This window comes from Podarcis muralis, chromosome 5, assembly GCF_964188315.1.
Source record: "Podarcis muralis chromosome 5, rPodMur119.hap1.1, whole genome shotgun sequence".
Classification (NCBI taxonomy): Eukaryota; Metazoa; Chordata; class Lepidosauria; order Squamata; family Lacertidae; genus Podarcis; species Podarcis muralis.
The window spans coordinates 91,410,219-91,437,444 of NC_135659.1; the positions used below are offsets into that span (position 1 = coordinate 91,410,219).

At 40.7% G+C, this 27,226-nt stretch overlaps 1 protein-coding gene across 3 annotated transcripts in view; it reads left to right on the plus strand.

The window, feature by feature from the left end:
* OSBPL2 (oxysterol binding protein like 2) overlaps positions 1–27,226 on the plus strand; it is a 69,239-nt gene that overhangs the window by 29,644 nt on the left and 12,369 nt on the right. For all 3 annotated transcript variants that reach the window (XM_028735384.2, XM_028735386.2, XM_028735385.2), the window contains 7 exons: positions 1,963–2,099; positions 20,109–20,244; positions 21,906–21,981; positions 22,850–22,984; positions 23,701–23,798; positions 24,852–25,034; positions 26,899–27,006. In XM_028735384.2, coding sequence (XP_028591217.1) covers positions 2,063–2,099; positions 20,109–20,244; positions 21,906–21,981; positions 22,850–22,984; positions 23,701–23,798; positions 24,852–25,034; positions 26,899–27,006 — 773 coding nt within the window. In that variant the 5' untranslated portion in view covers positions 1,963–2,062. The remainder of the gene's footprint in view (positions 1–1,962; positions 2,100–20,108; positions 20,245–21,905; positions 21,982–22,849; positions 22,985–23,700; positions 23,799–24,851; positions 25,035–26,898; positions 27,007–27,226) is intronic.

Here is a 27,226-nt window from a genome sequence, read left to right on the forward strand (position 1 = left end):
CTTTTAGTGGTCAGTTTGCTGCCTTTCATTATTTTGGGGCTTTCCCTTCTGATTTTGAAAAGGAAACATTGAGCCTGCAAGTATGAAAAGCAGCAAATTGACTTCTCTTAAAGCAATAGTAATTACGGTTTACTGTTTATTTTTCCAGATATTGAACCTTTTTGTAGTAAAATGTCTTGAGCAATCCAGTTTGCTGCCAAAAATTGAGCAGTTTCGTCTTGTGAAAGACAGATTATGATCTTGTAAGAAGAAGTCAGTGAAGCCTGAATAAATTAGCACAATCTGTCATCACCATGGTATTGGGCTATCTTCTATGGAAAAATAAACACAGCAAAGTCTGCTACAGGTGGCTGCCTATCTTCAAGATGCTTGTTGCCATGCTTGCTTGGTACGTGTATCTCTGAACAAGTCTTCTGACTACTTTTCTGTGTTTGGGCAATAAGCCCTTCTTAACATTGGGAGAACTTGGCTCAAATGTTGTGCTGGGAAAGCACTTCCTAGTGTGACACAGAATGTTCTTGCTTCAGAAGAGCTGGTCCAAACCAGCACACTAATCAAAATGCATTGGAGTCAAGCTTGTGTAACATTTTGTATAGCCTGGTTACCAGAGTGCTGTCATTCGGAGGATGACAGAGACAAGTTGGAATTTTTTGAGAAAATGAATGTTATCAAAAGAATATATAACACAAGGAATAAACAATGAAATGGTTTAATTATGAGGCTTCTGAGAGGTTGTGAGATAAATGCTGCTGCTGTGCCACGTGACTTTTGGCTTCAAGGGAAGTAGGGGAATTTCAGTTGTGTGTGTGTGTGTGTGTGTAAAAAATCAGAGGAGGGAGAAATATACCTTTTTGTTCATTTTGGCTGTACAGTGGACGCTCAGGTTGCGAACGTAATCTGTGCAGGATGTGTGTTCGCAGCCCACAGCATTTGCAACCCGCAGCGGCATGTCTGTGCACGTTCTTCTGCTCATGCACATGCGCAAAGTGCAATTTTGCGCTTCTGTGCATGTGCGAAACCCGGAAGTAACCTGTTCCAGTACTTCCGGGTTTCGGCGGGTCCATAACCTGAAAAAACGCAACCTGAAGCATCTGTAACCCAAGGTATGACTGTATTAGGGAACAGGAAATTTGCAGGTGTGAAGCTCAGCAGGACACTGGAGCCTATGGAATGGGGAAGGGATTCCAGAATCAAACCCAAGGGAGAGAACACAAGGGGGACTCCAGTTTGCCCGGACAGTTATTGACTTATTTAGAAAACAATGGATGGTCATCTGTCATGGATGCTTTAGTTGAGATTCCTGCATTGCAGGGGTTAGACTAGATGATCCTCAGGGTCTCTTCTAATGCTACGATTCCATGATTCTGTGATACCTTGCACCTTCAGGGATCACTGTCTGACGGGTTATAATAGCCCATCTATGTGGGGATATTGGTGTAAAGAGCCTCAGCATTCATGCTAGATAGAAATAATTGTCTTGAGGGAATGTTATGATTATTTTATTGTAAGTTGCTTTAAATATGGAATGAGGATTATACATATTTTAAATAATATATCAATGGCATTGTACATGAAAAGAATCACTACAGTGTGCCACATGTTTTTTAAAAAGGGAAACAGGTTTTTCTCCCCTTCTCCTTTTGCTTCAGGTAGGTAGTTGTGTTGGTCTGACACAGCTGCAATATATATTGTCCAGTAGCACCTTAGAGACCAACTTCTTTCGTATCTGAAGAAGTGTGCATGCACATGAAAGTTTATACCAAGAACGAACTTAGTTGATCTCTAAGGTGCTACTGTACAATTTTTTTTTATAGATATTTCCCCTTTTGCTGTATGCTGTTGCATCCAAACATAGGCCTTTGGGTGCTTAATATTCACTTGTCGGGAATGGTGGGCTTGGTCCATTGAATTATCCGATGTAAATAGAAGTTGAAACACTATATTTCTCCCCTTTCCAAACAGATTATCTGGACGGATTTTATTTTTCATATAAAAGTTATCTCTCACCAAGAGCAACATGCATTAGAGGAAAGTAACCTGCTGTTGCAGAAGAAAAATTACAATGAATAGTGAAGAAGAATTCTATGATGCCGTCACAGGTGAGTAGAGAATGGTGCATTTCTGTCTTTTTAAAGGAAATTATACTTTATTATATTAAACATTTGGGGAAAGTTTGAGAAGGAATCATTGTCTGTTTTGAATAATAGATCTCTATACTTTAGTGGCTTTATCTTAAATACCCAAGCTTGCTTAATAGTAAATGTGCATAGGATTGCTCTGTGCATTTCATGAATATGCTACATAGCCTAATATTGTGTCTTAGGTTATTGTAAGTTAAAATGCATCTTTTGATGGTTAAGGCAGTAAAATAAGTTTAGGTTTTCCAAAGTAAGTGTTGCTTATACGTACAGTATTTCAATCCCCTCTCCCACCCTCACTCCAAAAATCAATTCTCCCCAGTAAAAAAACCAAGTTGTTTCCACAGTGGAATCAATAGTCAGTCGGAGAGGAAAAGTTAAAAATGAAGGCATAAGAGTGAATTGTATTGGTTGAGATTCTTACAGCTTACAGTTCATGAGGAAGAACATTGTAGGTTGGAACCTTGAAATGTGAATTCTGGTGAGGGTAGACATTCCCACAGGGTTGGGAAACTGTGTCTCTCAAGCTGTTATCAGACTTCATCAGCCCCATCCAGCATTTCCAGTAGTCAGGGCTGATGGGAGATGGAGCTGCAGGCCCCATTTATCATTTACAGAAAGAAACAGAAATGTATTCAACCATTCTAATAAAATATTTTCAAGTTGGCTATTTTCCTGACTTTTCCTTTCTACCAAAATGGAAAACTGAGTTGTAATGGCCATCTGATCAGGGTGGTGACTCATAAAAAGAAGATAAGTAGGTATTAGATAAGAGTATTGTTTTAGAAGGAGCAGACACAACTGGAAAAACAGGGAGCTGGAGTTTCCAAAACTGTTTGGAAACGGAGGGAAAGGCATGGACTTGATCAATTTACTAGAAACTTACTGTCTAAGAACTAGAGCAAACTTATGGGCGTGGGCAGGGAGGTCAGCCCGCCCCCATCAAGCAAATGCAGTGGTGCACGTGATGTCATTTTGAGCGTCTGTGCATGCGCGAGCGGCAAAACCCGGAAGTGGTACCTCTGGCGTTCCGTTACTTCCAGGTTGCCTCGGAGCGTAACCTGAAAACGCTCAACCCAAAGCTACTTCAACCCGAGGTATGACTGTAAATAGAAATACTTAAGTAACTGACCAATTGCATCACATATATCTCAGTTCTGGCCCCCCCAACATAAAGCCCCCCCCCATGAATCCTGGCTACGCCTATCAGCAAATTTGCATTATATACATGTTTACTACTAGAAAAAAGGCAAACAGATTATTTTTTGGATTGGAAATACATTGCTTGTGTTTTTTGGGAAACTCCTAGTTGCAGATATTTTTGTCCTCTAGACTTTAAACCATGAAGCAGTGGTTGTTGTCACCTGCCAAACATAGTGGTTGTCAGGGTCTGTCTTGTTCCTCCCTCTGCTCTTCTCCCCCCCCCCCCCCGCCCCATATTCCATTGACTATTTCTTCGTGAGACTATTTCTGTAAATAAAAGTATATATGTAAAAAAGCAACTCTTACTGTAGTTGTCGACATAAGTAATTATGCTTCAGGGAATTCAGAGGGGGACATAACCATACCAGTCCACATATTGTTTGTAAAGATCCACTTTGGTGGATGGGAGATTGCCTGCTCTTGATGTGGTTACACTCCCTTTTATGTCAAATGTTTTGGTTATTTTGGATGAATACAAAGTCAACTTACTACAAGCCAAAGGATTGCTAATAAACGGCTTTTGGGCATGTTTGTTACTCCAGAGTCCTAGGCATGTCTACTCAGAAGTAGGTACTGTTGAGGTTAATGAGTCTTACTCCAGTAAAGAGTGTAGTTTGCAGCCATAAAAGCAGCATCAAGGAATTGTCTCTGACTTTCAGTAAATTTGCTTCCATTTCAACTTACGTAATTCTGGCAGTCGTCAACAAATTCCACCACACTTATTGCGAGCAGGCGGCTCTGTTAATTGTATTCATCTCCTAAAATAAGTGAGCCACTGACCTTGCTCTGCTTCAAGAACCTACGAATGACATGTAACCTTATTTTACACTCTTGGCAGCATTGTAGGTTGCATTAGGTGTTAGATTCCTCGAGCCAGTGGAATTTTAATTGCTATCAACACTAACAATAATTCTTTTCACAGAACACTAGAATAAAGTTCAAGTTTTAAGGATAGGTTGTAGTTCCATAAAATGTTATATAGTGTCTTGCTTTGTTTTATCTTGTAATACTAACACCAACTGTTACAAGGTAGGTCAGTATTATGTCAAAAGAGACAATGCACGTATTTTTGTAGACCAAGAAAATCTTTTAAAAAAATGATTAAATCATCAAATTACAGATTGGAAGTGGGGATCTGAGGGACCAGTTTACCTAATGTCGTCTAGTAAGTTTCTGGTAAAGTTGAGATTGATTGGTAGCCTCAGCATTTAGCCACCAGCTGCATCAAATACTTTATTAGTTCATCTCCTTGAAAGCTAAATAAATAAATCCCTGTCCCACCATGAGAAGTTAAAACCAGTTATGAGGTTTGGAGGGAAAGGTGTAATTAATTCTAAACTTGTATAGTGCTCCAGAATGGACCATTCTGAGCAGTTTGCAATACATGAAATAATAACAAACATCAAATCTACCGTAATTTATAGATTAGATAATAAACAGTCTCCTTGGTTGATTTTGATTAACAGGAACAGATGTGGGTATATATGAGAGGTGGGTCAAATTCTGTAGGGCCAGGTTGCACAAATCAAATAATTCAGAGGATCATTTCTGCACAAAGCCATCACAAAGGAATAGAAGGCATGCAGGGTCATCACCAGCTCTGCTCAGAAGCCATAGCGGAGTGGATGCAGGGCTACTCCATAGGTGGGGCTAAGAGACCAGCAGCCGTTGTCACATATTATCCATGAATTTTTCCACCCCATCTGGTCACTGACAGAACTTGTAACTAAGAATATATACCTGTGTACCTATTTCTTTCTTTATCAATCCATTTTCCTTCTTTATCATGATTTTTTTAATTGCTGGCAAGGACTTTTCATGTCTTTTTTTTTAAAAAAAATACTGTTCTGGAAGTCTTTTTGGCTAAAGAGTGGGCTACCTTTTTCTGATACTGTCTCTGTCACAACCTAAAAGACTCCCATGATAATGCTTTTTAGGAGAACACTACAGTTCTCACAGTGCTGTACTTTTTGCATTCTCCCCTAACAGACCTTCTCCTTGACTCTGAAAACAGCACTTCATACAACCTTTCCACAGTTTTGCTTCTCTGTTACAGGTAGCAGCCGTTTTAGATGTGTCTAATATGTGCGCAACTGCACAAACACACATTGCGCCGAACTTGGAAGTGATCCCAGAATGTCTCAAAAAGGGGCAGAACGGGGTGTTTGCAAGCTTTTCCAATGGTGTTTCAAATATACGCGATTTCACTTTTCATGAGGCTCAGTTTTATGTTGTGGCAGCTCTTCCTAATATTGCCTATAAGGGAATGGCATTGTGTATAAAAGCAAGCAGGGAGGCACCCAGTTGCTTATGGAACACATCTTGTGCTTGAGTTTCTAGGTGGAGATTAGTTTCTACCTGGTTTCTAACTGGTTGGAGCTATTACTGAGGAGATGAGTTAATCTTTGATGGTTGACTCATTAAACATTTCAGGTCAAGTGTCTCTAGATCCTGGTTTGTTTGTTGTATGAGGCAACCATGAGAAATATGGAAGCTTCTATTTATTTATTTTGTTATGTTGAATTCATTTATTTGACACCTCTCCTTTGCTTTTATACACAATTCTGTTCATGTCTTTCTGTGTACCAACTGCACAATCTTAGCTAAGCCCTAGCTGTGTTTTGAGAACTCTGATATAAAGTGATCAGTTACTATATATATATTGACCAAACTGCGGGAGGCAGTGGAAGACAGGAGTGCCTGGTGTGCTCTGGTCCATGGGGTCACGAAGAGTCCTAAACGACTAAAGAACAACAACAACAACAACAACAACAACAACAACAACAACAACACACACACACACACACACACACACGAATGAGATAGTCCATGAGACTAAGATCTATTAACTCAAGTGAAATGCCACTCTGACTTTTTTTATAGGGCATTGTTCCCCAAGTGCCATCTTATGGCTGGCACCGTAATTCACCACAGTGATTCCTCTTAACACAGCGATTCCTCAGACTGCTGAGTTGCACCATTTAGTTTTGGCTTACTATTTAGGAATATAATGGTATTGAACAGGGATGTAGAGGAACCATGTATATAAGATGGAAGATGATGATTAAATAGCTAGTAATTGACCAGATGTTTGTGGGATTGTAGTTAATAAAACTACTGAGAGTCCCATGGACTGCAAGAAGATCAAACATATCCATTCTTAAGGAAATCAGCCCTGAGTGCTCACTGGAAGGACAGATCGTGAAGTTGAGGCTCCAATACTTTGGCCACCTCATGAGAAGAGAAGACTCCCTGGAAAAGACCCTGATGTTGGGAAAGATGGAGGGCACAAGGAGAAGGGGACGACAGAGGACGAGATGGTTGGACAGTGTTCTCGAAGCTACAAACATGAGCCTGACCAAACTGCGGGAGGCGGTGGAAGACAGGAGTGCCTGGCGTGCTCTGGTCCATGGGGTCACGAAGAGTCAGACACGATTAAAAGACTAAACAACAACAACAACAGTTAATTAAACAACCCCACATGAGTTGGCATGTGGTATTACAGGTTGATACAATTCTGTACAATGCTTGAAGGTCTGAGTTAGCTTTTGAGTGCCATGTTTCAAGAAGGACTTTTCAAATTGGGAAAGACTTCAGAGTTACAATACTACTTAAGGGTTGGGGTCATAATTTGTCTCAGTGGTGGAGCATCGGCTTTGAATGCTGAAGATCCTAGGTTCAGTCCTTGGCATCTCCAGGTAGGGCTGGGAAATGACTTCCATTTGAAAGCCTGGAAAGTGTGCTGCATAGGCAAGACCGACAAGACTGAAGTAGTTTGCAAAGGCTCTGACTTGGTATAAGGCAGCGTCCTATGTCTAAAAAGCTGTGTAACATAAAAAGCTGATTAAACTGAGTGTGTTTGGCCTACACAACTGGAAAGCCTTAGGGGTCCTATCAATATGAATCTAATCGCTATGAATTGGAAAGGAGAGAAAATTCTGACTAAACTGCAGTGGCAAAGTAAACTGCTAGAATACGCCGAGTTGGCAAAAATGACATAGAAACTGAGAGGTCACATCGATCAAACATTTATTAGAAAATGGGACATGTACAAAAATATCTTAAGGACTATTGTAATAATATGACTTCTGTGGTATGATGGATAGTTATAAGAGAATATATTACTGATGAAAATTAACAAAAGAAAATGAAAACAAACAGTGCGCTAGATAGATTTAAGTGGTAGATGCAAGATGGGGTGATGGGAAGTCGTTAGAAATGCAAGAAGAACTTATTGTGATACGATGTAACAAATATTACCATTTTCTTTTCTTTTTTCTGGAAAAATATTTTGTTTGTTGTTTCCTTTTAATTTCAATAAAGCATTAAAAAAATCAATAGAACCTTGGTATTGGTTATTGTGAGGGATAGCTGTAGCCAATGTTAGAAACTCAGATATATAACCGATATAGTCAAATGGCACCATACCTTTTTTTTGTTTCCTGTTATGCCACATTTTTCAAGGATAGATCCTTCTGTTGATGACTTGTAGGCTTCTACATATTTTGCATTCCAAATGTATTGCATTATAATTAGTAGAAGGCATATCGTGTGTGGAAGATTTTAACGTTTTATCTGTTGAAAAATATTTGTCTTCAGTGTGTTGTGACTTGAGACAAACAGCCTATGAAGGATTCACCTTTCACTGTGGTGATTCTTCTATACGGTTTCCTTCTTAGTTGCCCTGTTCTAAAGATTCCTGGTTTGATTTTCTATGATTCAGCCTCCATCTTACTGACCTGCCTACCTGACACTTATGTAAATGGTTACATGTAAAAAGGGCGGCCTTATTCCTTTTGTATTCTGACGCAGGCTGTAGTTTGCCTCTGGGATTTCAGGGAGGTGGAGATTAGTCAGGAGGAGCTAGGTTTACTTTACAGGATGTGGAAGAGGAAGAAGACATCTAAAAACAAATTTGCTAGTAAGTCACCTTTTCTCTCTTTTTTCTTATGGTGAAGTTCATCCATTCTTAAAAGCTATTAAACTTTTCTTGTATCTTTGTATTATGAAGTTAAGGAGTTAATTAATGTTCTCCTAGTCATGATTGATAAGCTTCTCAAGAAACAAAACTGTTTCTGCTCTGTTTTCTTTAGTCTCCCAAAATATTCCTGAAGAGGTTGTAACAATAGTGCCAACTTAAGTAGCAATGCTTTTTCCTAAGTAGGCCCAGCTGGTGCTTTGGGAATTGCAAGTGACAAGCATTTTCCAGTTTGCATATTCCATGGATTCAGATTTATTTATTTTTTTATGTGATGCCTGTATGTGTTTCTTTTTAAAAAAATACTATAAAGTTTCTAGCTATGAAATAGCCTGACTTTTTCATCATGCTCACAGTCTTTCCTCACTGTTATGTGTACATGCCATACATTTAAAACACACACTCTTCAAATCCTAGGACCTGTAGTTTGTTGCGGGTGCTGAGGATTTTATATTTGTGAAAGGTAAGCCATAGTGCCAAAAATTATTCAGGGGTAAAATGTGCTTAAGTATATGGTGTTGTACATAGCTTTCTTTTTTACAGTTCAGTATAAGTCAGCTTTGGAATTAAATCCTTCAACAAAATGAAAAACAAACTGTAATATCCAAAGTTTGTTTTTGAAATTTAGGCGATATCCTTCTTTGGTGTAAAAATAACTCATCTTGGCTAAGTCGGTAGTTATTGGTAACTGGCATTTTGTCTGATTATTTTCAGTTAGCTAAGTTTATGTAGCCGCTGCCAATTTACTCATTCATCTTGAGCTCACCTGACTAGAGCATGGGTGTAGCCAGGATTTATTTGGGGGGTGGGGCAGAACTGAGTTATTTGTGATGCAATTGGTCAAGTATTTGTATTTATTTGATTTGGGGGCAGTTTCCCCCCCTCCCCCCCCGCCTCCCTTGGCTATGCCCATAGACTAGAGTTTTGGTATGGAATATGTTTACCAACTTTTAAATCGGAATGTGTATGCATTATACATAATAATAACTAAATAAATATCTGATAATGTGGACTCTAGTTTACAAAAGTTTATTACGGTAGCACTGTCAATGGTGGTTGCCAGGCTTTGGGGCCAGTGTATTAAATGTCTGTATATTTATTTAGTTATTATTATGTATAATAATAATAATAATAGTCAAGTTTACAAAAGTATATGACCATACATCTTCCTGGACCAGCTCCATAGAATAGGAATTGGGGGCACTGTGCTATAGTGAATCTGGTCCAGGTCCAGAGAGTAGCATTAGGAGAGTGCTTTTTGCCCCCCCCCCCCCCCCGGTAATTATGTCATGGGGTCCTGCAAAGCACTATTTTATCTCCAGTGCTAATTAACATCTATATAGAGCAGTCATTAGGTGTTTTAGGGCAAGATGCTATCAGTATGCTGGTGACACTCTTGATTTGTTTCACTATAACATTTGAATCAGGAGAGGCTGCTTGACCAGTACAGTGGTACCTTGGGTTAAGAACTTAATTCGTTCGGAGGTCCATTCTTAACCTGAAACTGTTCTTAACCTGAGGTACCACTTTAGCTAATGGGGCCTCCTGCTGCCGCCACATGATTTCTGTTCTTATCCTGAAGCAAAGTTCGTAACCCGAGGTACTATCTCTGGGTTAGCGGAGTCTGTAACCTGAAGTGTCTGTAACCTGAGGTACCACTGTACCTGAGATGCAGTGGTGGGATGGGGGAGGGGAAAATAAGCCTAGCTTGAATCCCTGAAGGAGCAGGCATGCTTCAAAATCTAGCTATGTCACTGGAGACCCAAGTAACCAGTGGCTAGAAGTGCTTTTTACCAGCTGTGCTTGGTACAACAACTTCAGCCTTTCCAGGACCGGGAGGGCATGGCCACAGTAGTTCAGGAACCTGGTGACTTCAAGATTGAATTACTGCAGTGCACTTTTTGTGGAGCTTCCCTTATGCTAGACCTGGAAACTACAGTTAATACAGGATGGTGCAGCGCAATTGCTGACAAGAGTGAGACCCTATCAGCATATATCCCCTCTGCTCCTGAGATCTGCACCACTTGCTGATTTGTTACCAGATCAAGTTCAGAGTGGTAACTGTTGGTATGTAGAGTCCATAATGGCTTAGGAACCGTTTACTTGTGGGTTCACCTTACCTAATACAGTGGTACCTCGGGTTAAGTACTTAATTCGTTCCGGTCCGTTCTTAACCTGAAACTGTTCTTAACTTGAAGCACCACTTTAGCTAATGGGGTCTCTTGCTGCTGCCGCGCCACCAGAGCACGATTTCTGTTCTCATCCTGAAGCAAAGTTCTTAACCCGAGGTACTATTTCTGGGTTAGCGGAGTCTGTAACCTGAAGCGTATGTAACCTGAAGTGTATGTAACCCGAGGTACCACTGTATGTGCCCAGTTGACTGCTTTCATCTGCAGAGCTGGTGCTGTTACAGCTGCCACATAATACTCATTCCACAGTTCTAAGAAAGTGTGGCAGCACCTACACTTTGAAATTTCCTGCCATCAGGCAGGAGCATTCGCTGTACTCTTTTCAGTGCCTGGTTTTTCGTTAGGCAAACTTTTTGGAAACTTTTTTTGTTTAGGAAAACGTATCCAGAAACATATACAGTCATTTTTGAATATTTTTTACTGTTAATTTTAGTTATTTTCAAATGTTTTAAAATGGGTTTTTTAATAATTTTAATATTTTTTGTAAACCACTTAGAAGTTTTACTGTAATCAAACGGTGTATAAATTTTGTCAAATAAAAATGAAATAATAGGTGGAAGGGTGGGCATGTAATGCTCAGGTCCAGTTAAATGTCAGCATGGTTTAAGAAGGCATGTTCAGTGTAGGTGGGACAAGGTGGATTTTTGTGGGAATATTTTTTAACTCCTTTCTCAAGCACAATAGGAGGTACTGGTGGGCAAACTGGTGGCTGTGGATGCCATGTTGGTGACCCTTGCCATATTAAATTTGTTAGATTTTTAGGTGCCACAAGACTCTTTGTTGCAACAGAATAACACACCTGCCCTTCTGGAAGTTTTATTAAAAGGATATTTGACAACATTGCACCAATTTTTTATGATGCCCAGGATCTAAAGTCTTAGTAAAACCTTACAGATCATTCTTACAGCTCTTTCTTAGTTGTGTGATCCTATCTTCACAAACATGCACAGCCTTTAACATTTCTTCTTAACTTTGTATCTTGTTTGAATTGGCAGTTAAAGACTTGCTATTGTTTTGTACAGCACATTTGAGAGTGCCTCTCATGTGTTTGACACATGTGCTAAAAGTAGCTCTTCAGATTAATCACCCAAGCTCCCCATGAACACTACTATTATTGTTCCCAAATTAGGTGTTATGACACCTTGGGATCTGATTATCATTAGGTAATTACACTTATGGGAATGCTCTTATTCAGCAGTGTGGATTAATGAGTGACATCACCTTTAGCAGTTGCACCAAGAAATAATAGAACGGGATCACACCACCTGTTACCTCTGTTTCAGTATGTGGTTATTTTTCCCCTTGTAAGTTAAATAGAGGGGAAAGAAAAGAAAAAAGTAAGCTTTGCGTGGTCACAAAAATCTAAAATGTTGCATTGGTGAGGTTGTGGTGGGGAAAACATGGTGGGTGGATAAAGTGTTGGACTTGGACCAGGGAAATTGAGGTTCAAATTCTGCTTGGTTTAGTTACAAAAGTCACTGTGTGCAGTTTGCACTACTTCCCAGGATTGCTGTGAGAATAAAGGGGAGCAGGGAATGTAACAAGACACGCTCTCTTGAGTTTCTTGCAGAAAGAATGGACTAAAAATAAATAACCTTTGTAGGTTGTACCTTTGCATTACACTGTCAGTAAAGGCACTGACCCTACCTAGAACTGTCTGTATCAAACTTTATTTTGGTCACTGACCAGCATAAAGAACTGTCTGGTGTTTTTCTGTTCCACTGACACACTCCACTGATGTACTGAATGGGCACTCTGCACACAAATGATGTGTATTCACAGAGGCTAAATTTGGGTGCCTTAATCTGGAGATCATTGTACACCACTGAGGACTTTGCACTAGGCCAGGGGTGGCCATCTACTTTCAAAATTAAAATCTACCCCCTTTGGGGGGGGGGGTTCAGGTCAAAGTTAGGGGGTGGTTAGGGACTTTTTTGCAGCTCTTCTTAGGGAGGGAGGAACAGTGGCAGCCACTAACCTTATGATCGCTGGCCAGATAACAGCCTCCGGGTAAACTCCGGCTTCCCATAGAGGCCAGCGCAGGGAGAGGGGGTGGGACCGGAAGGGGGCAAGGGATTGACCAAAACCTTGCAGGGATCAACCAGTAGATCGCGATTGACGTGTTGGACATCCCTGCACTAGGCTAACGTGTGCTTAATTACTTGGAGGGTCTATAGGGCATGTACAGAATCCCCACTAAACCAGACTTCTCAGTAACACTGAGCACAACAGTTACACTATCTGTCTTCACAACAGTTGTATGAGGTAATTTAGTTGACAGTATGTGACTGATGCAAAGTGAGGTTCATGGCTTTTAGTCAGGATTTGAACTGAGGTCTGCACATCCTCAGTCCAACAGTCCATCCTCTAGCTTATGTTGGCTTTCTGCTTTTGTATCCTGCTATATTAAGAGGGCTCAGGACAGTACTATACATTAAAAAGAAAGGTAAAGCTGATATGTTAATGCTTTTCCAGCAGCATTTTGTTCCAGATGTATTGTGTGCTGGTGCGGTACTTTGCTTTTAATTTTGCTTCTATTTAAGTATACTGAAGCAGAAAAAGCAGATCCCTCCTCACATTGCTTATGCATGTTACAGATGCTTTAAAACACGTGAAGCAGTAGCTAAACTGTTTGTGTGCAGAAATTCTGTGAATCTGATCGTTTGAGCTGGTCACATTCTTGCTAAATCTAGATATTGTTTGGGTTAGTGCTTTTCTCCACATTGCCCAAATTCTCTATTGAGCAGCCATGGCAGCAGTTAATCCTGTGCAGAGATTATAGATTTCCAGGTGTACAATGATGTGATTGTACCGTGTTTGTATATGCTTATGATAGCATAAACTTGCTTTTTCTAAAATAGGTTTTTAAGATCCATATATTCAGTCAGAGTTAGATTCTGAAGTAACAAGACAAATTTTAAAAAAACCAAAACATTTTTTAAAAAAATCAGTATTCAGACAATATTATTTTGTTGGTTAGACCCAACTTTAGTATTGATATTGTCAAGAGTAGGGCCCTGGTTCCATTATCTACCACCAGCATATATGACACACACTAAAAAAGGAAGATAGGCCTTTAAATTTTATTTTACCCGTGTAGTACGTGTTGCTTTATGCTTTATTTTGTTTTTTGAACTGCATTCTAGGGAACTCTAGATTTCTCAGAAGCTTACTTAAGTTCCTCACTGAGAACATCAGAAACAGTGGACAATCATCCCTGAAAGACAGCTTTCCCATTTCTCACAATCTTCCCCTACAATGGCCAATCACAGCAAAGTGCTATATAGCCTGTGATGCACTTTGAGTTTACACACACAGAGTGATGAGGTTGAATAGGCCTCTGATCATCATTCTGTGTGAACTGATTCTGCATGCTTAAACATGCCTCAGAACTTAGGTGACCAGACTGGGGGTGTGGGGGAGACAATAGATGTTGAGAAGGTATAATTTCAGCAGGTGCAGCCTGACTTCTTTTTCATCTGGCCACCCTGCCCAGAATTCATTGTAATGCAAGGAGTTCTTGCGAATCAACTCTGTGTGAAATGATTCCTTGAAAGAGGACAGTTTGAAAACCTCTTTTATAATCTTAGTAATTCATTGTGTAGAATTGTGGGTTGTGCTTCTGATAGGTCTGAAACATGTTATCTCTAGTGTGTGGCTGCCTTTCTTTTTTTCTGAATGGAGCCCCTTTTAGGTGGCTAGACCCAAGTAACAACACACAAAGTGAAAACCAGTTCAAGCCTAGTCAGATACTACATTTGATTGTATTGGTTTTCCTTGTGGCTCTAGCTAATGCAAACTACATGGATAGGTTAGTAATGTCAACCACCTGCCCCATTTCTTTAAAACATGTGGAACATCACACATTATTTATTGACCCTGGGCAAATTACCCAGTACTGTGTTAACTACCAATAGTTTACGTCCTTACTTCTGACCTGATCCTACTTAAGCAACATAGAAAATTTGGCTCTTTATGATTTCATTTACAGATTATTCTGCCCAGTGGTCAGTAGAAGATGCTGAATGTATTTTATTAGGTTGCTCCTAATCTTGGGTGCGGATGGCGCTGTGGTCTAAACCACAGAGACTGGGGCTTGCCAATCGGAAGGTTGGCAGTTCGAATCCCCGCGACGGGGTGAGCTCCCGTTGTTCGGTCCCAGCTTCCCACCTAGCAGTTCAAAAGCATGTCAAGTGCAAGTAGATAAATAGGTACTGCTCTGGCAGGAAGGTAAACAGCATTTCCGTGCGCTTCTTTGGTTCTCCAGAAGCGGCTTAGTCATGCTGGCCACATGACCCGGAAGCTGTCTGCAGACAAACACCGGCTCCCTCGGCCTATAGAATGAGATGAGCGCACAACCCCAGAGTCGTCCGCGACTGGACCTAATGGTCAGGGGTACCTTTACCTTTACCTTTAATCTTGGGTAGTGATGTAGCTGTATTGGCACCAACCATAATGACATGGATCATTTCTTCATTGAAGTATCATAGCTTCCACTTACTGTGTTCATTGTCTCAGATAAATACCTTATCCCTTCTTGTAAGCAGGAAAAACGTAGAATGTTGAAAGAGGAAATCCTGGGCCTATCAAATCATTGCAGAGTAAATGGAGTTCCTGTTGACTTTCAGCAGGATACCAATCACCACTGGCTTTCATAGGAGTTGGCCTATAATTTAGAGCAAATTACTGTGTATGATCTGAATCCCAAATCTGTTTTTTGCAAAGGCTTGTAAGGTTGTTTGTGGTCTTTTTAAAACAACAACAACAACAACAACAGGGAAATGCGGGCAAACCAATATGTGATTTTTGTGGCAACTTTTACAGTATGTTTGTTCTCTCTTTCCCACAATACGTGGCTGTAGATTTCTAACCCAAATCATCAGTTGCTATAGGAGTTCATTATTGAAGACTAATGCTACCTTTTCCAATGCCTAAATGATAGTGTACATAGCAAATCTCAACTTCCTTACTCATGGGTTAACCTTCAGTGTCATGATATTTATGTAAGACTGTGATGCTGCATTGATGAAACAGTTAACACATGCTTTACCAAGCTTTTAGCTGCTGTCACTTGAGATGCAGCTGCTTGTTTTTTGTAACAAACAAATACAGTACGTATTGGGCTGAATATAAGCCACCCTTGAACATAGGCCGCAACTGTAAAATGAGCTATCTTAAGTGAAAGCTTCTCTACACAGTTAGAGGCTGCACTAAGGTTTTTAGAAGCCAAATTTTTATTGTGTGTGTGTGTGTGTGGGGGGCATTTATTCAAACCAATACAAGGTTGTTGTTTTTAAAATAAAGTCATTGAGGAGCTTTACGCCTTACATTTAAAATGTACATCTAAAAATACAAGACATGAATGTGCTCTGTGTGTTCTGTGACGTGTATGTTGTACAGGCATACACATCAAGAATCTACAGTTGGCTGTGGTTTTTTTAGTTGACTGTACACCTTAAAAAGGGACATGGGTGGCGCTGTGGGTTAAACCACAGAGCCTAGGACTTGCCGATCAGAAGATCAGCGGTTCGAATCCCCACGACGGGGTGAGCTCCTGTTGCTTGGTCCCTGCTCCCGCCAACCTAGCAGTTCAAAAGCATGTCAAAGTGCAAGTAGATCAGTAGGTACCGCTCCGGCGGGAAGGTAAACGGTGTTTCCATGCACTGCTCTGGTTCGCCAGAAGCGGCTTAGTCATGCTGGCCACATGACCCGGAAGCTGTACGCCGGCTCCCTCGGCCAATAAAGTGAGATGAGCACTGCAACCCCAGAGTCGGTCGCGACTGGACCTAATGGTCAGGGTTCCCTTTACCTTTACCTTACACCTTAAAAGAGTGAACTTCAATTTTCTGTCATGGAATGGAATGGCCCTTAGAAGCTGCAGCAATCCTACACAACAAGAAGAAAGGAGCACAGAGTGAGTGTGTGATACTTTCTGCATGACCAGCTAATGTTCAGTTGAATTACAACCTGCCTGGATTTGATAGAGAAATCAGTACATTAATCAAAATGATGGAATAAATTGAAAAGGACATTGTAAAAAAAGTTGATTAGGGGGTATATTTCAATCTTTATTATTGTTCAGAATTCACAAGAAGTGTTCTGCTGAATTTTTATGTGTGTTGCTGTGGCTGGATCTCTCTACCAGTGCTAAATAGGTTTGTAATTCTGTTGACATGGGTAGTGTTTAGAACCTCTATAGGCTTTGTTTCAAACCCACCCTACGTTATGAGTTGACATATAAAGTCAGTGGGGAGGTATATTTCCTATTTTTGTGGTTCTTAACTATGGAACTTGCAGCATCTACTATGCCCTGCATATCAAACCTTCAAATCATTTTATGCTCAACTAGTGTGCTGTAAAGAGCCATGATATTTTTATTCTAGCAAGGTAAAGGTATGACCAAAGTATCTTCTGGTCTCTTAAGAGTGCTACATAATATACTTCTATCATACTTTTCCAGTGGCTGCTCTTCTTGCCTATTAAACTGTATTAGCTGTATTAAACTATTATCTATAGTTCAGTTTTCCAAATTCATCACTGAAAGCTTGTATAGGTTGCTCACTTGTGGATTTCTTGTGTGGATCATAGGGGGGTGTTAGATTGGCCCAGAAGCTGCATACTGAAAACATGTTTTCCTGACATCCACTAGTGAGGAAACTCATTCCTTAGCTCTGTACTAATGGAAAGCACATGCATGTCTTCTCACTTTTTGGTAGCACGCAGGATATTAGTCATACTGGAACTTTAGCAGTCCACACTGCATTTGTGCTGCATGGATTCCAGGCTTCCGCTGTGCTTGCAGTTATATCAGTCAGCCTAGACTGGCTTCTTAATAGATCACTGCCTATGTTGACTATCACTGCAGTGACAACTTTGACAGATGCTTCTCTGCCAGATGAGTGAATGAAAGAATTACACGAGAACATGAGTCTGCTTATTTGTCTGTTTAGGAGTGAATGCCTATATCTGTTGCCAGATTCTCTCCAGGTAAAATGCTAGAAGGGTCAAATGTCCATTGTCGACAAAGGATGAGATCCTGTATCTCAGTCTTCCCTAAATTTGGAAGGGGGTGCAAAGTGGGGAAGGGGAGAGAACAGGGTTAATTGGTAGACTATATTAATAGGAAACTTCATTTCAGAATGCTGTCACTTATGCAGTTTACATCATATTCTTGGGTAGGGAGAATATTTTTGTTAAGAAAAGAACAAATTCTAAGCAATTCAGTTTTGTTTACATGTTCTATGCCAAGAAAGACATTTGAAAAGGAAAATGCATTTCTGAGTTTTTGATTTGATGCAATTGTGTTGTTTTTGGCAATAGCTTGGGGAATATTCTTGGAAGTATACTGCATTAAACTTTGATTGTTGCCTTTTAATGCCACCCTTGGTTATTTCTACACCCAATGCTAATGTATAGCTCATGGGTAGGCAAACTAAGGCCCGGGGGCCGGATCCGGCCCAATCGCCTTCTAAATCCGGCCCGCGGACATTCCGGATATCAGTGTGTTTTTACATGCGTAGAATGTGTCCTTTTATTTAAAATGCATCTCTGGGTTATTTGTTGGGCCTGCCTGGTGTTTTTACATGAGTAGAATGTGTGCTTTTATTTGAAATGCATCTCTGGGTTATTTGTGGGGCATAGGAATTTGTTCATGTCACCCCAAAAAATATAGTCCGGCCCCCCCCACAAGGTCTGAGGGACTGTGGCCTTTTCAGAAACTGGTATTCAAACGCATTCTGTCTTCCAACCATGTAAGTAGAACAAAGCCATTGTGGCTAGCGGCCATTAGTAGCCTTCTCAAACCTGAATTTGTCTAATCCTCTGTTAAAGCCATCCAGGTTGGAGACCATCGCTACCTCTTGTACTAGCATATTCTATAGTTTAACTATATACTGTGTGCAGAATTAGCTCCTTTTGTCTGTTTCAAATCTTTCAACATTCAGCCTCGTTGGATTTACCCAAGTTCTAGTATTTTGAGAGACATGGTGTTTTTTCGCTGTCTAATTTGTTCGCATTGTGCATACATTGTGTGCACATTGTGTACATACATTGTACACCTTTATAATATCCTTTTGACTTTTTTCTAAACTCTTTAGAGTTAATAATAATAATACCCCTCCCATCTGTGTGGCTTCCAGCAAAATATAAAAATATAATAAAATGTCAAACATTCAAAAATTTCCTGATAGAGGGCTGCCTTCAGATGTCTTCTAAAAGTTGTGTAGTTCTTTATCTCCTTGTTATCTGATGGCAGGGTGTTCCACAGGGCGGGTGCCACTACCAGGAAGGCCCTTTTCCTGGTTCCCTGCAGCTTCACTTCTCTCAGTGAGGGAAGTGAAGTTGCAGAGAGATGTGGTGGAGCAGAGGTGAAGTGCTGTCACTTACTTCACATCAGGGATGATGTTGTTATCTTGGGACACTATTTGACTTTTCCCTGCTTGTCCAATAAATCAGCTTACATGTGTGCAAGTCTACTCAGAATTAAGCCCTATTGGGTTGATGGGATTACTCTTAAATGTGTATACTGAGGATTTATTTATTTCTTAGTAAAGCAAACCGTAGGGACACGGGTGGCGCTGTGGGTTAAACCACAGAGCCTAGGACTTGCCGATCGCATGGTCGGCAGTTCGAATCCCTGCGGCGGGGTGCGCTCCCGTCGTTCGGTCCCAGCCAACCTAGCAGTTCGAAAGCACCCCCGGGTGCAAGTAGATAAATAGGAACCGCTTACCAGCGGGAAGGTAAACGGCGTTCCGTGTGCTGTGCTGGCTCGCCAGATGCAGCTTGTCATGCTGGCCATGTGACCCGGAAGTGTCTGCGGACAGCGCTGGCTCCCGGCCTATAGAGTGAGATGAGCGCACAACCCTAGAGTCTGGCAAGACTGGCCCGTATGGGCAGGGGTACCTTTACCTTTACCTTAAAGCAAACCGTTATGTATAACACATATAGTTTACCAGTTTGTTCTCAGACAGTTCATGTGCGGAGGGGACATCTTTTCCCTAAATCTGCCCCTTCTATTTTTTCTGAAACTACATCGAAAGGGGGAAGTGGTTCTTTAAAAAGCCAGGTAAAAACAAGGATGGAGGGAGGAATACAGAGGAAGAATGAGACAGCTTCAGGAGATGTTGGGTTCTGCATCAAATAAGGGCAGGGTTGCATACAGCCTCTGGGCCACAGACTGGCCACCTGTGTTCTAGAATATCAAGCATGCTCTCTGCTCAGAATGACTATCCTCCCAATAAAATATATTTTGTGTGTGTAAGCCAGCTGGCCATTGTAGCTGATTGGCAGAAGTAGTTACAAGGGAGGGGGATTAATCAAGCACAAGAGGTAGCTTGGAATATTTCAAATCCACACTCTTTCATATTGGAGTAAAATAAAATTTAGTTATTCCTGCCATGTGTGTACACACATACCCCACACTTGGGTTAATTGCATTAGTGACTATAACACAAATCAGTTGGGTACTAGCTTAGTAAAATAAGGTGCCAGCATTTTGAAGAAATACAGGTGCTTTGTATTATTCAAATTGATGCTGCTTTTAGTATCCTTGCCTTTCCTAGTTCCTAGTTAAAGACAATTTTTTGCACTTTATTTACACAGGCTTTGATTCTGATAATTCTTCAGGGGAGTTTTCAGAAGCAATTCATAAAGTCGATGTGGATGCCCACCAAAGTAATAGAACTGGAAGACACAATGGCGATGGACCAGTGCAAGAGAATGGAATCAAGAAACACAGGTATTCTCCAAAGCAGGCCTAACAGCAATTACCATCTGGTTCATGCAAATCATAGCAGGTTCTTTTGATTGGACCTCCATTAAGCAACCTTGCCACTTCCTGGGAAGAGAGGCTTAAACACATCTCCAGTGGTACCTCTGGCTATGCACACCTCTGGTTGTGTATACTTCAGGATGCGAATGCGGCAAACCCGGAAGTATTTTTCTGGGTTTCGCCACGCACACATGCACAGAAGTGGTGTACCACGTGCATGCGCAGAACAGGCATCCCCAGCTGTGAATTCCTTGGGATCCGACCGGAGCTCCAGACCGGATTCTGTGTGCAACCGGAGGTACAACTGTATATACACAACTCAAGGAAACGCTTCTAAGGATTATGATAGGGAATGGAAGCAGAAGCTAGCTTAATTGTGGGTGGTACTGCAGCCCGAAACATTTCTGTATGGTTGTTTTTAACAAAAATAATTCTCTCTCTAAAACTTTGACCTAATTATTTTTGGAAAGAGTAAAACAAAGCAGCTTATAACAATAGCAGCAGCAACAAAAAACTAGCAGCAACCTTTGGTTTTAAAGGCTGTCTCCCACATCATCACTTGAGAACACTATGGATAAATTGAAGATGGGGGAGTCACATCTTTTGGAAAGCAGCAAAATGAAGTTTTGTATGTTTTTTTAATCTCCTTGACTAAATAAAATGGGGATGACTCACTTGGTTGTGTACAGGCACTTGTTACTTGCCATATGTAAGCAAGTGAGAACTCAAGGCTGCCACGTCATGTGAACTGGCCTGGAGTGGCCTTGGTTAGATTGCTGCCTGTTAGCTTTAGTTCAAATAGAGTGCTCATATTCTAGTCTAATAGGGGACACGGGTGGCGCTGTGGGTAAAAGCCTCAGTGCCTAGGACTTGCCGATCGAAAGGTCGGCGGTTCGAATCCCCGCGGCGGGGTGCGCTCCCATCGCTCGGTCCCAGCGCCTGCCAACCTAGCAGTTCGAAAGCACCCCCGGGTGCAAGTAGATAAATAGGGACTGCTTACTAGCGGGAAGGTAAACGGCGTTTCCGTGTGCTGCACTGGCTCGCCAGATGCAGCTTGTCACGCTGGCCACGTGACCCGGAAGTGTCTGCGGACAGCGCTGGCTCCCGGCCTATAGAGTGAGATGAGTGCACAACCCTAGAGTCTGGCAAGACTGGCCCGTACGGGCAGGGGTACCTTTACCTTTACCTTATTCTAGTCTAATGCAGTCAGGTGACCTTGTCAGCCTAATTTCACTGTCAAGACTTTCTCTTGCTTTCTTCTGCATGGTTAATACTAGTTCTAGAACCTGCATTTATTTTACTTGTACGTCAGTCTCATTCTTTTGAATGGATCTTTCATTTCAAGTAGATATACCTAACATCACAATCTTAGAATCAGTTTATTTGTATTTCCTTCTGGGTGTATTTAAAAATGCATGTAAGCAGTGAGAAGATTGTTCTTGCAACATCATAAAGTTGTGTGGTTTTGACAAAGTCCTGGAATCCTGGATAATTGATTGGAGTTCTGCATGAGTCAGGACATACATTGTTGGGACTTAGAAGTGACAGTTGCAGATGGCTGCTTTTACCAAAAAGAGTTCAGTAGTGGTTTTAACCTGCTATTCTCTCTCCCCCCCACCCCTCTACAGAACATCATTACCTGCACCAATGTTCACTAGGAGTGATTTCAGTATCTGGAGTATCTTAAAAAAATGCATTGGACTGGTGAGTTACTGTCACATACTGATGTAGTTTACCTGGTGCTTTTGATAAAATTTGCATTGCTTAGTGAGGGCAAAGGTCAAGTTTGCAGATGCAAAATAGAAGTACCAGAACTGTTGTGGTACAATGCAGAAAGCAAAGAGTGAAATTGGCTTGTTCTGTTATCCATACTGAAGTACAAAAAATACATAATATTATTACTGCTCTTTGTTCTGGTAATGAAGGCAGTGATAGTTTTGTAAATGAAATAGCAGCACTTTGACTCTTCTGGTCCTAATTGCTAATTTTTCCTCTTTTCTCTCTTATTCCCCACCTTTTAAAGTTTTTTTTTTTAAAGTTTCAATCTTTTTCTTTAAATGATTTTTGTGACGATTTGGTAGGTAGTCCTGATACAAATTAAATCCTTAATGTATTGCTCCGTGTTAAGCACACATTTGAAATATTTCCTCAGACTATGCTTTCACATTACATTATTTATGTATCTGTGATTATAATTCCATATTTTGAAGATACTGGTCTGTTACTGTGGATCAGTCCCATGAATTGCCTGATGTAGACAATTACTCAGCACTGAGAGGCAGGCTAGCAGGTGATATTTAACAATAATATTTCTTTTACCTTTTTGTGTTTTCTTGCCATTAGCACACATGACAAGACATCTGGGGCGTGAATGCTTATTGTGATAGTGCAAGCTTTCTAAATTTTGTTTTAACCACATTCTCTGTATATCTGCTGCTTTAGTAGGAGGCTGACAGTGATTTTTAGCTGATGTCTCATGCTCCATTATACACCATGCCTCTGCATTTTATCATAGTAGCTCAAGCCCTTGTTTCTTATTCATATTGTATGCATTTTCTCTTGTACTGTTTAGGAGCTGTCTAAGATAACCATGCCCATTGCCTTCAATGAACCCTTGAGCTTCCTCCAGCGGATAACAGAATATATGGAACATACATACCTCATTAATAAAGCATGCAGTCATTCAAACTCGGTAGAAAGAATGCAGGTAATGTTAGCTATCATGCAGCTTTGTCCTTCAAATTCTTTTTATCGTGCATTTAAGATGGCTGGCTGGCTGCCTATGTAGAGAGTTGTGGGGGCTTATAGGAAGCAAGCTTATATGAATGTCCTAATAAGTTGCTTATTTGAGTGTTTAGCAATTTGCAGTAAGTATCATGAAAAGGTTTTATGTTCAGGTCACTCAACCATTGCAGAAGCAGCACCCTTTCAAAATTATTGTAAATCTGTCACAAACTGAGCTAAATGGCAGAATACCAGATCCCAGAGGTAACAGTATAGAAATTAAAATCCCTGAAAGGATCTTGTTGCTTTATTAAACCCCAACAATTTTAGCACTCATAATTTAGACATGACTGTCCTCACAACACTAAAAACTCTTACCAATATAGATTTCAGGGAGGTTAAATGCACCTAATTCATGGTGACGCCAGGTGATGGACCAGTTGGTGGCCCCATCCACTTGTCAAATAGCCTCTTGGCACTTGGGGAAGCAAAAGGTCCAGCTGGAAGAGGTTCCTCTCCTGTGGCTTAGAGAGAAGATTGCATCTCCAGAAGCAATTGGCCGTTTTTGTTTAGGGAACATTTAAGCACCATTTGAGAATAGTAAAGGAAAAGTTATTACAGCATATAAAAATCATAACTGCCCCTTTGGGATTGCCTTTTGTTTTACATTAAGATTCCTTACCACTATGCTTTTTGCAGGCTGTTGCTGCTTTTGCAGTTTCTGCTGTAGCCTCTCAGTGGGAGAGAACTGGCAAACCCTTTAACCCTCTTCTTGGAGAAACATACGAATTAATCAGGTGAGAATACCAACTTTGTCAGAGTTTTGTTTTCCCCTTGAGATATACACATTCCAACTGGCTTGAACAAAATGGGTTTTTCTAGGAGTGTAAAGTCTGCTTGATCTTTGTTAATGTAAACTATTTCAAACGTTAGCCAAAAATCTCTGATCTGTATCAGATATGCTGTTCGACCAGCCGTCTAATTGTTTAGAAATTGTGCAAAATATGGTTGAATGTTTAGAAGATTTTCTTGAGGCATAAAGAGGGTGCTCAGGAGGGCCCCAGACTATTGGGGCTGCTTATGAACTACACCATAATCTCCTACTGGAATCTTTACGGTTCTTTAAGGTCATTTCTGTATGGGCTCTGGAGTGGGGGATTTTTGAAATCCCAGTCCCTGTGTTGACTACACACAGGCTTCTCTAGCACTACATTGTTTAGCTGATGGTGTGGATAAACATGGATGAAGGGTGTAGAAAACCAGGTGAAAGGGGTTGTATCCATTGTTGTGTTCCACACATTGGTGGTGGGGGCTAGAGATAAGGTAGAAAGTCCTATTGCTCAAGCAAAAATCCTTGCATGTGCCAACTCCTAGGGGCAAAGGCAGTTTTGGAGCCCCATATGTTTTTAGAGGGGGGCTGGCCCCCTGAATGTTCAGAGGGCATTCGGCTCTTCAGGATGTCAGGACGTCACGCCGGGCCCACTCGGTGAACTCTGATTGGCAGGGTGCAATACCACCCAAAATATTTGCGTGTGTATGTGATAGTACTTTGTGTGTGTTGTTTTATATTCAAGTGCCAAACCAAGAATGCCATAAATTCCCATGTAGACATGTTCTTGTTGTATTAATGGTATTATATAGTTTGCTGGTGATGATATTGGTACTTAATACTCAAGTATCTACCTCACAGTCACAGTGCTTTAAAAGGTTTATCTACTAATAAGTAACATGGGTAGTGGGGCAGAGTTATTTCCAGCTGTTGTAGGGGAGAGCAGTTGAATTGTACAGCAGTAATTCAGAACTGGTATTCTGTCTCATTTATACTGATCATTGCCTTTTCTTCTTTGTAGGGAGGATTTAGGATTTAGGTTTATTTCTGAACAGGTCAGTCATCACCCACCTATCAGTGCTTTTTATTCAGAAGGCTTAAACCAAGACTTCATTTTTCATGGATCAATTTACCCTAAACTGAAGTTCTGGGGGAAGAGTGTAGAAGCAGAGCCACGGGGAACAATAACATTGGAACTCCTAAAGTATGTATATATACTTGTTACCTATGTATGACCTCCAAACTGTCTCATGTAAATGCATAGTGTATTGTGATCTTTCTCTGGTTTGCATGGCCTGTGTGTAGTTGAGCTTAGGTAATTTGAGGGGTTTTTTGCAGTGTACTAGGAGATGAAACACAGATACATAAATTACAGTGTGTGAATTGGTTGAGACTTCTGCAGATGATGACACAATCACATGACTTCAACATTTGGGCCTCATTCCCTACCCCTCAACCCTTAGGCAGTTGGCATTTACTGAAACAAAAAAAGTGAATTCTTCTGCTTCTTAAACTGTTATGAGCTATGTGATCAAGAGCTCTGCTGTATTATGGATGATACAAAGTTATCGCTGTCCTGGACTTGGATAACAACTGGTTCAAAATAGGCATCAATTGATTTAACAGTTTGGTGGTTTGCTTTGTTGAATATCAGTAAGAAAATACAAAGGACAAACAGATAAGTCTGAGCACTGCTGGGATACAAAAGATAATAAAATACTGAGATGTTTGACATACATGGAAAACAGAATTTAGAAATGATATTTTATGTAATAGCTAAAGTCAAAATAGAAAATATAGACTAGCTTAAGAGCCAAACAGCAAGTATTTCTGTACAGAAATCTATTTGTCTCAAGAGCACATTTTACAGTTTAAGCATTCAATACTCAGATTTAAACCTTCACATGCTACCTGTATGTTGTTGCTGAAATCAATATTCCAGCCATCTCTCTCTCTCTCTCTCTCTCTCTCTCTCTCTCTCTCTCTCTCTCACACACACACACACACACACACACACACACACACACACACACTGTGTGAGAGAGAGAGAGTTCAGGCTCTCCTAGTCCAGGAATTATTGAAGCTATTGCACCAGGCATAGCTAATAAAAGTTGCTTCTAGTCACTGAGGCTACCTGGGCCTCCAGTGACAAAGCTGCAACCAAAAGCACCCCTGCCCAGGGCAGGCAATTTGCCAGTTTATCAGAATGAAGTTGTTGCACCATTTTGGAGGCATATTCCTCAGTATCAAAGGTCCACACTGCACATACACGCAAATGCGTGTAACAGTAGCCCATGAGTCCATCTTAGATTACAAAAAAGTGCTTCCAGTGAAGGGACTAGGAAGTGATGAGGGGGTGGTTAACCCTTTCCTCATTCCATACTGTCCCCTCAATGCATCACACAGTTTTAAATTAACATGCATTTCAGAACCCAGGAGCGTAAATCTTGCAGGTGGAGATATTGAAAATGGGAAAGGCATGGGAGGAAAGAATTAAGAATTCTTTCTCCTTGCCACCTACCTGCTCTTGATTGTCCTCACAAGTAGTGATGTCTGTCATCTAAATGGGTATCTAAACTGCTGTTATGTGCATAATATGTAACTTGGTGTAAAATTATGAGATCTTGAATTCAATTACTGCATGTTTAGAGGTGAAATTGCATGTTGATTACATTTAACACGCTTCAAGAGCTTTTAGTACTAGAAAAGAGAGAGATTTGACAGAAGTGCAAGACACCGGCGATAAACACCTTAGCAGAAATAATCATTTCTGTCTGCTGATTTAACTCAAGCTTCTTTTAGCAAGGGCTCTCAGCAGATACTACCCACATATTCAGATTATTAAGGAACTTCAAACAAGCCTCTTTTCTTTCATTCAATTGCTTATTCGCCTTCCATCTGTTCAGAACATTGCACAATTACAATGACTGAGGGTGAACATTGCAGAGACCGCTACAAAAACAGGAGCTGTTCATTGGAAAATGATCTGGAGCACTTGGATTCTCTTTTCAGATTCTCTGCTTTTAGTGTCCCTGGTATCTGATTAGCCTTTCTTCTCTCCCCCACAGACATAATGAAGCTTACACATGGACTAATCCTACTTGCTGTGTACATAATGTAATTATTGGCCATCTCTGGATAGAACAGTATGGAACAGTAGAAATTATAAATCACAGGTATCCTTTATTTATTTTATTTCATTTGTATTCCCAGCTCTTTACCTTCTCGGAACTCAATTTTTGCCACTATGTGTCATTTAAAAACTGGAAAGTGGAACAGAGTACAGTGGTACCTCGGGTTACATACGCTTCAGGTTACAAACTCCACTAACCCAGAAATAGTGCTTCAGGTTAAGAACTTTGCTTCAGGATGAGAACAGAAATCGTGCTGCAGCGG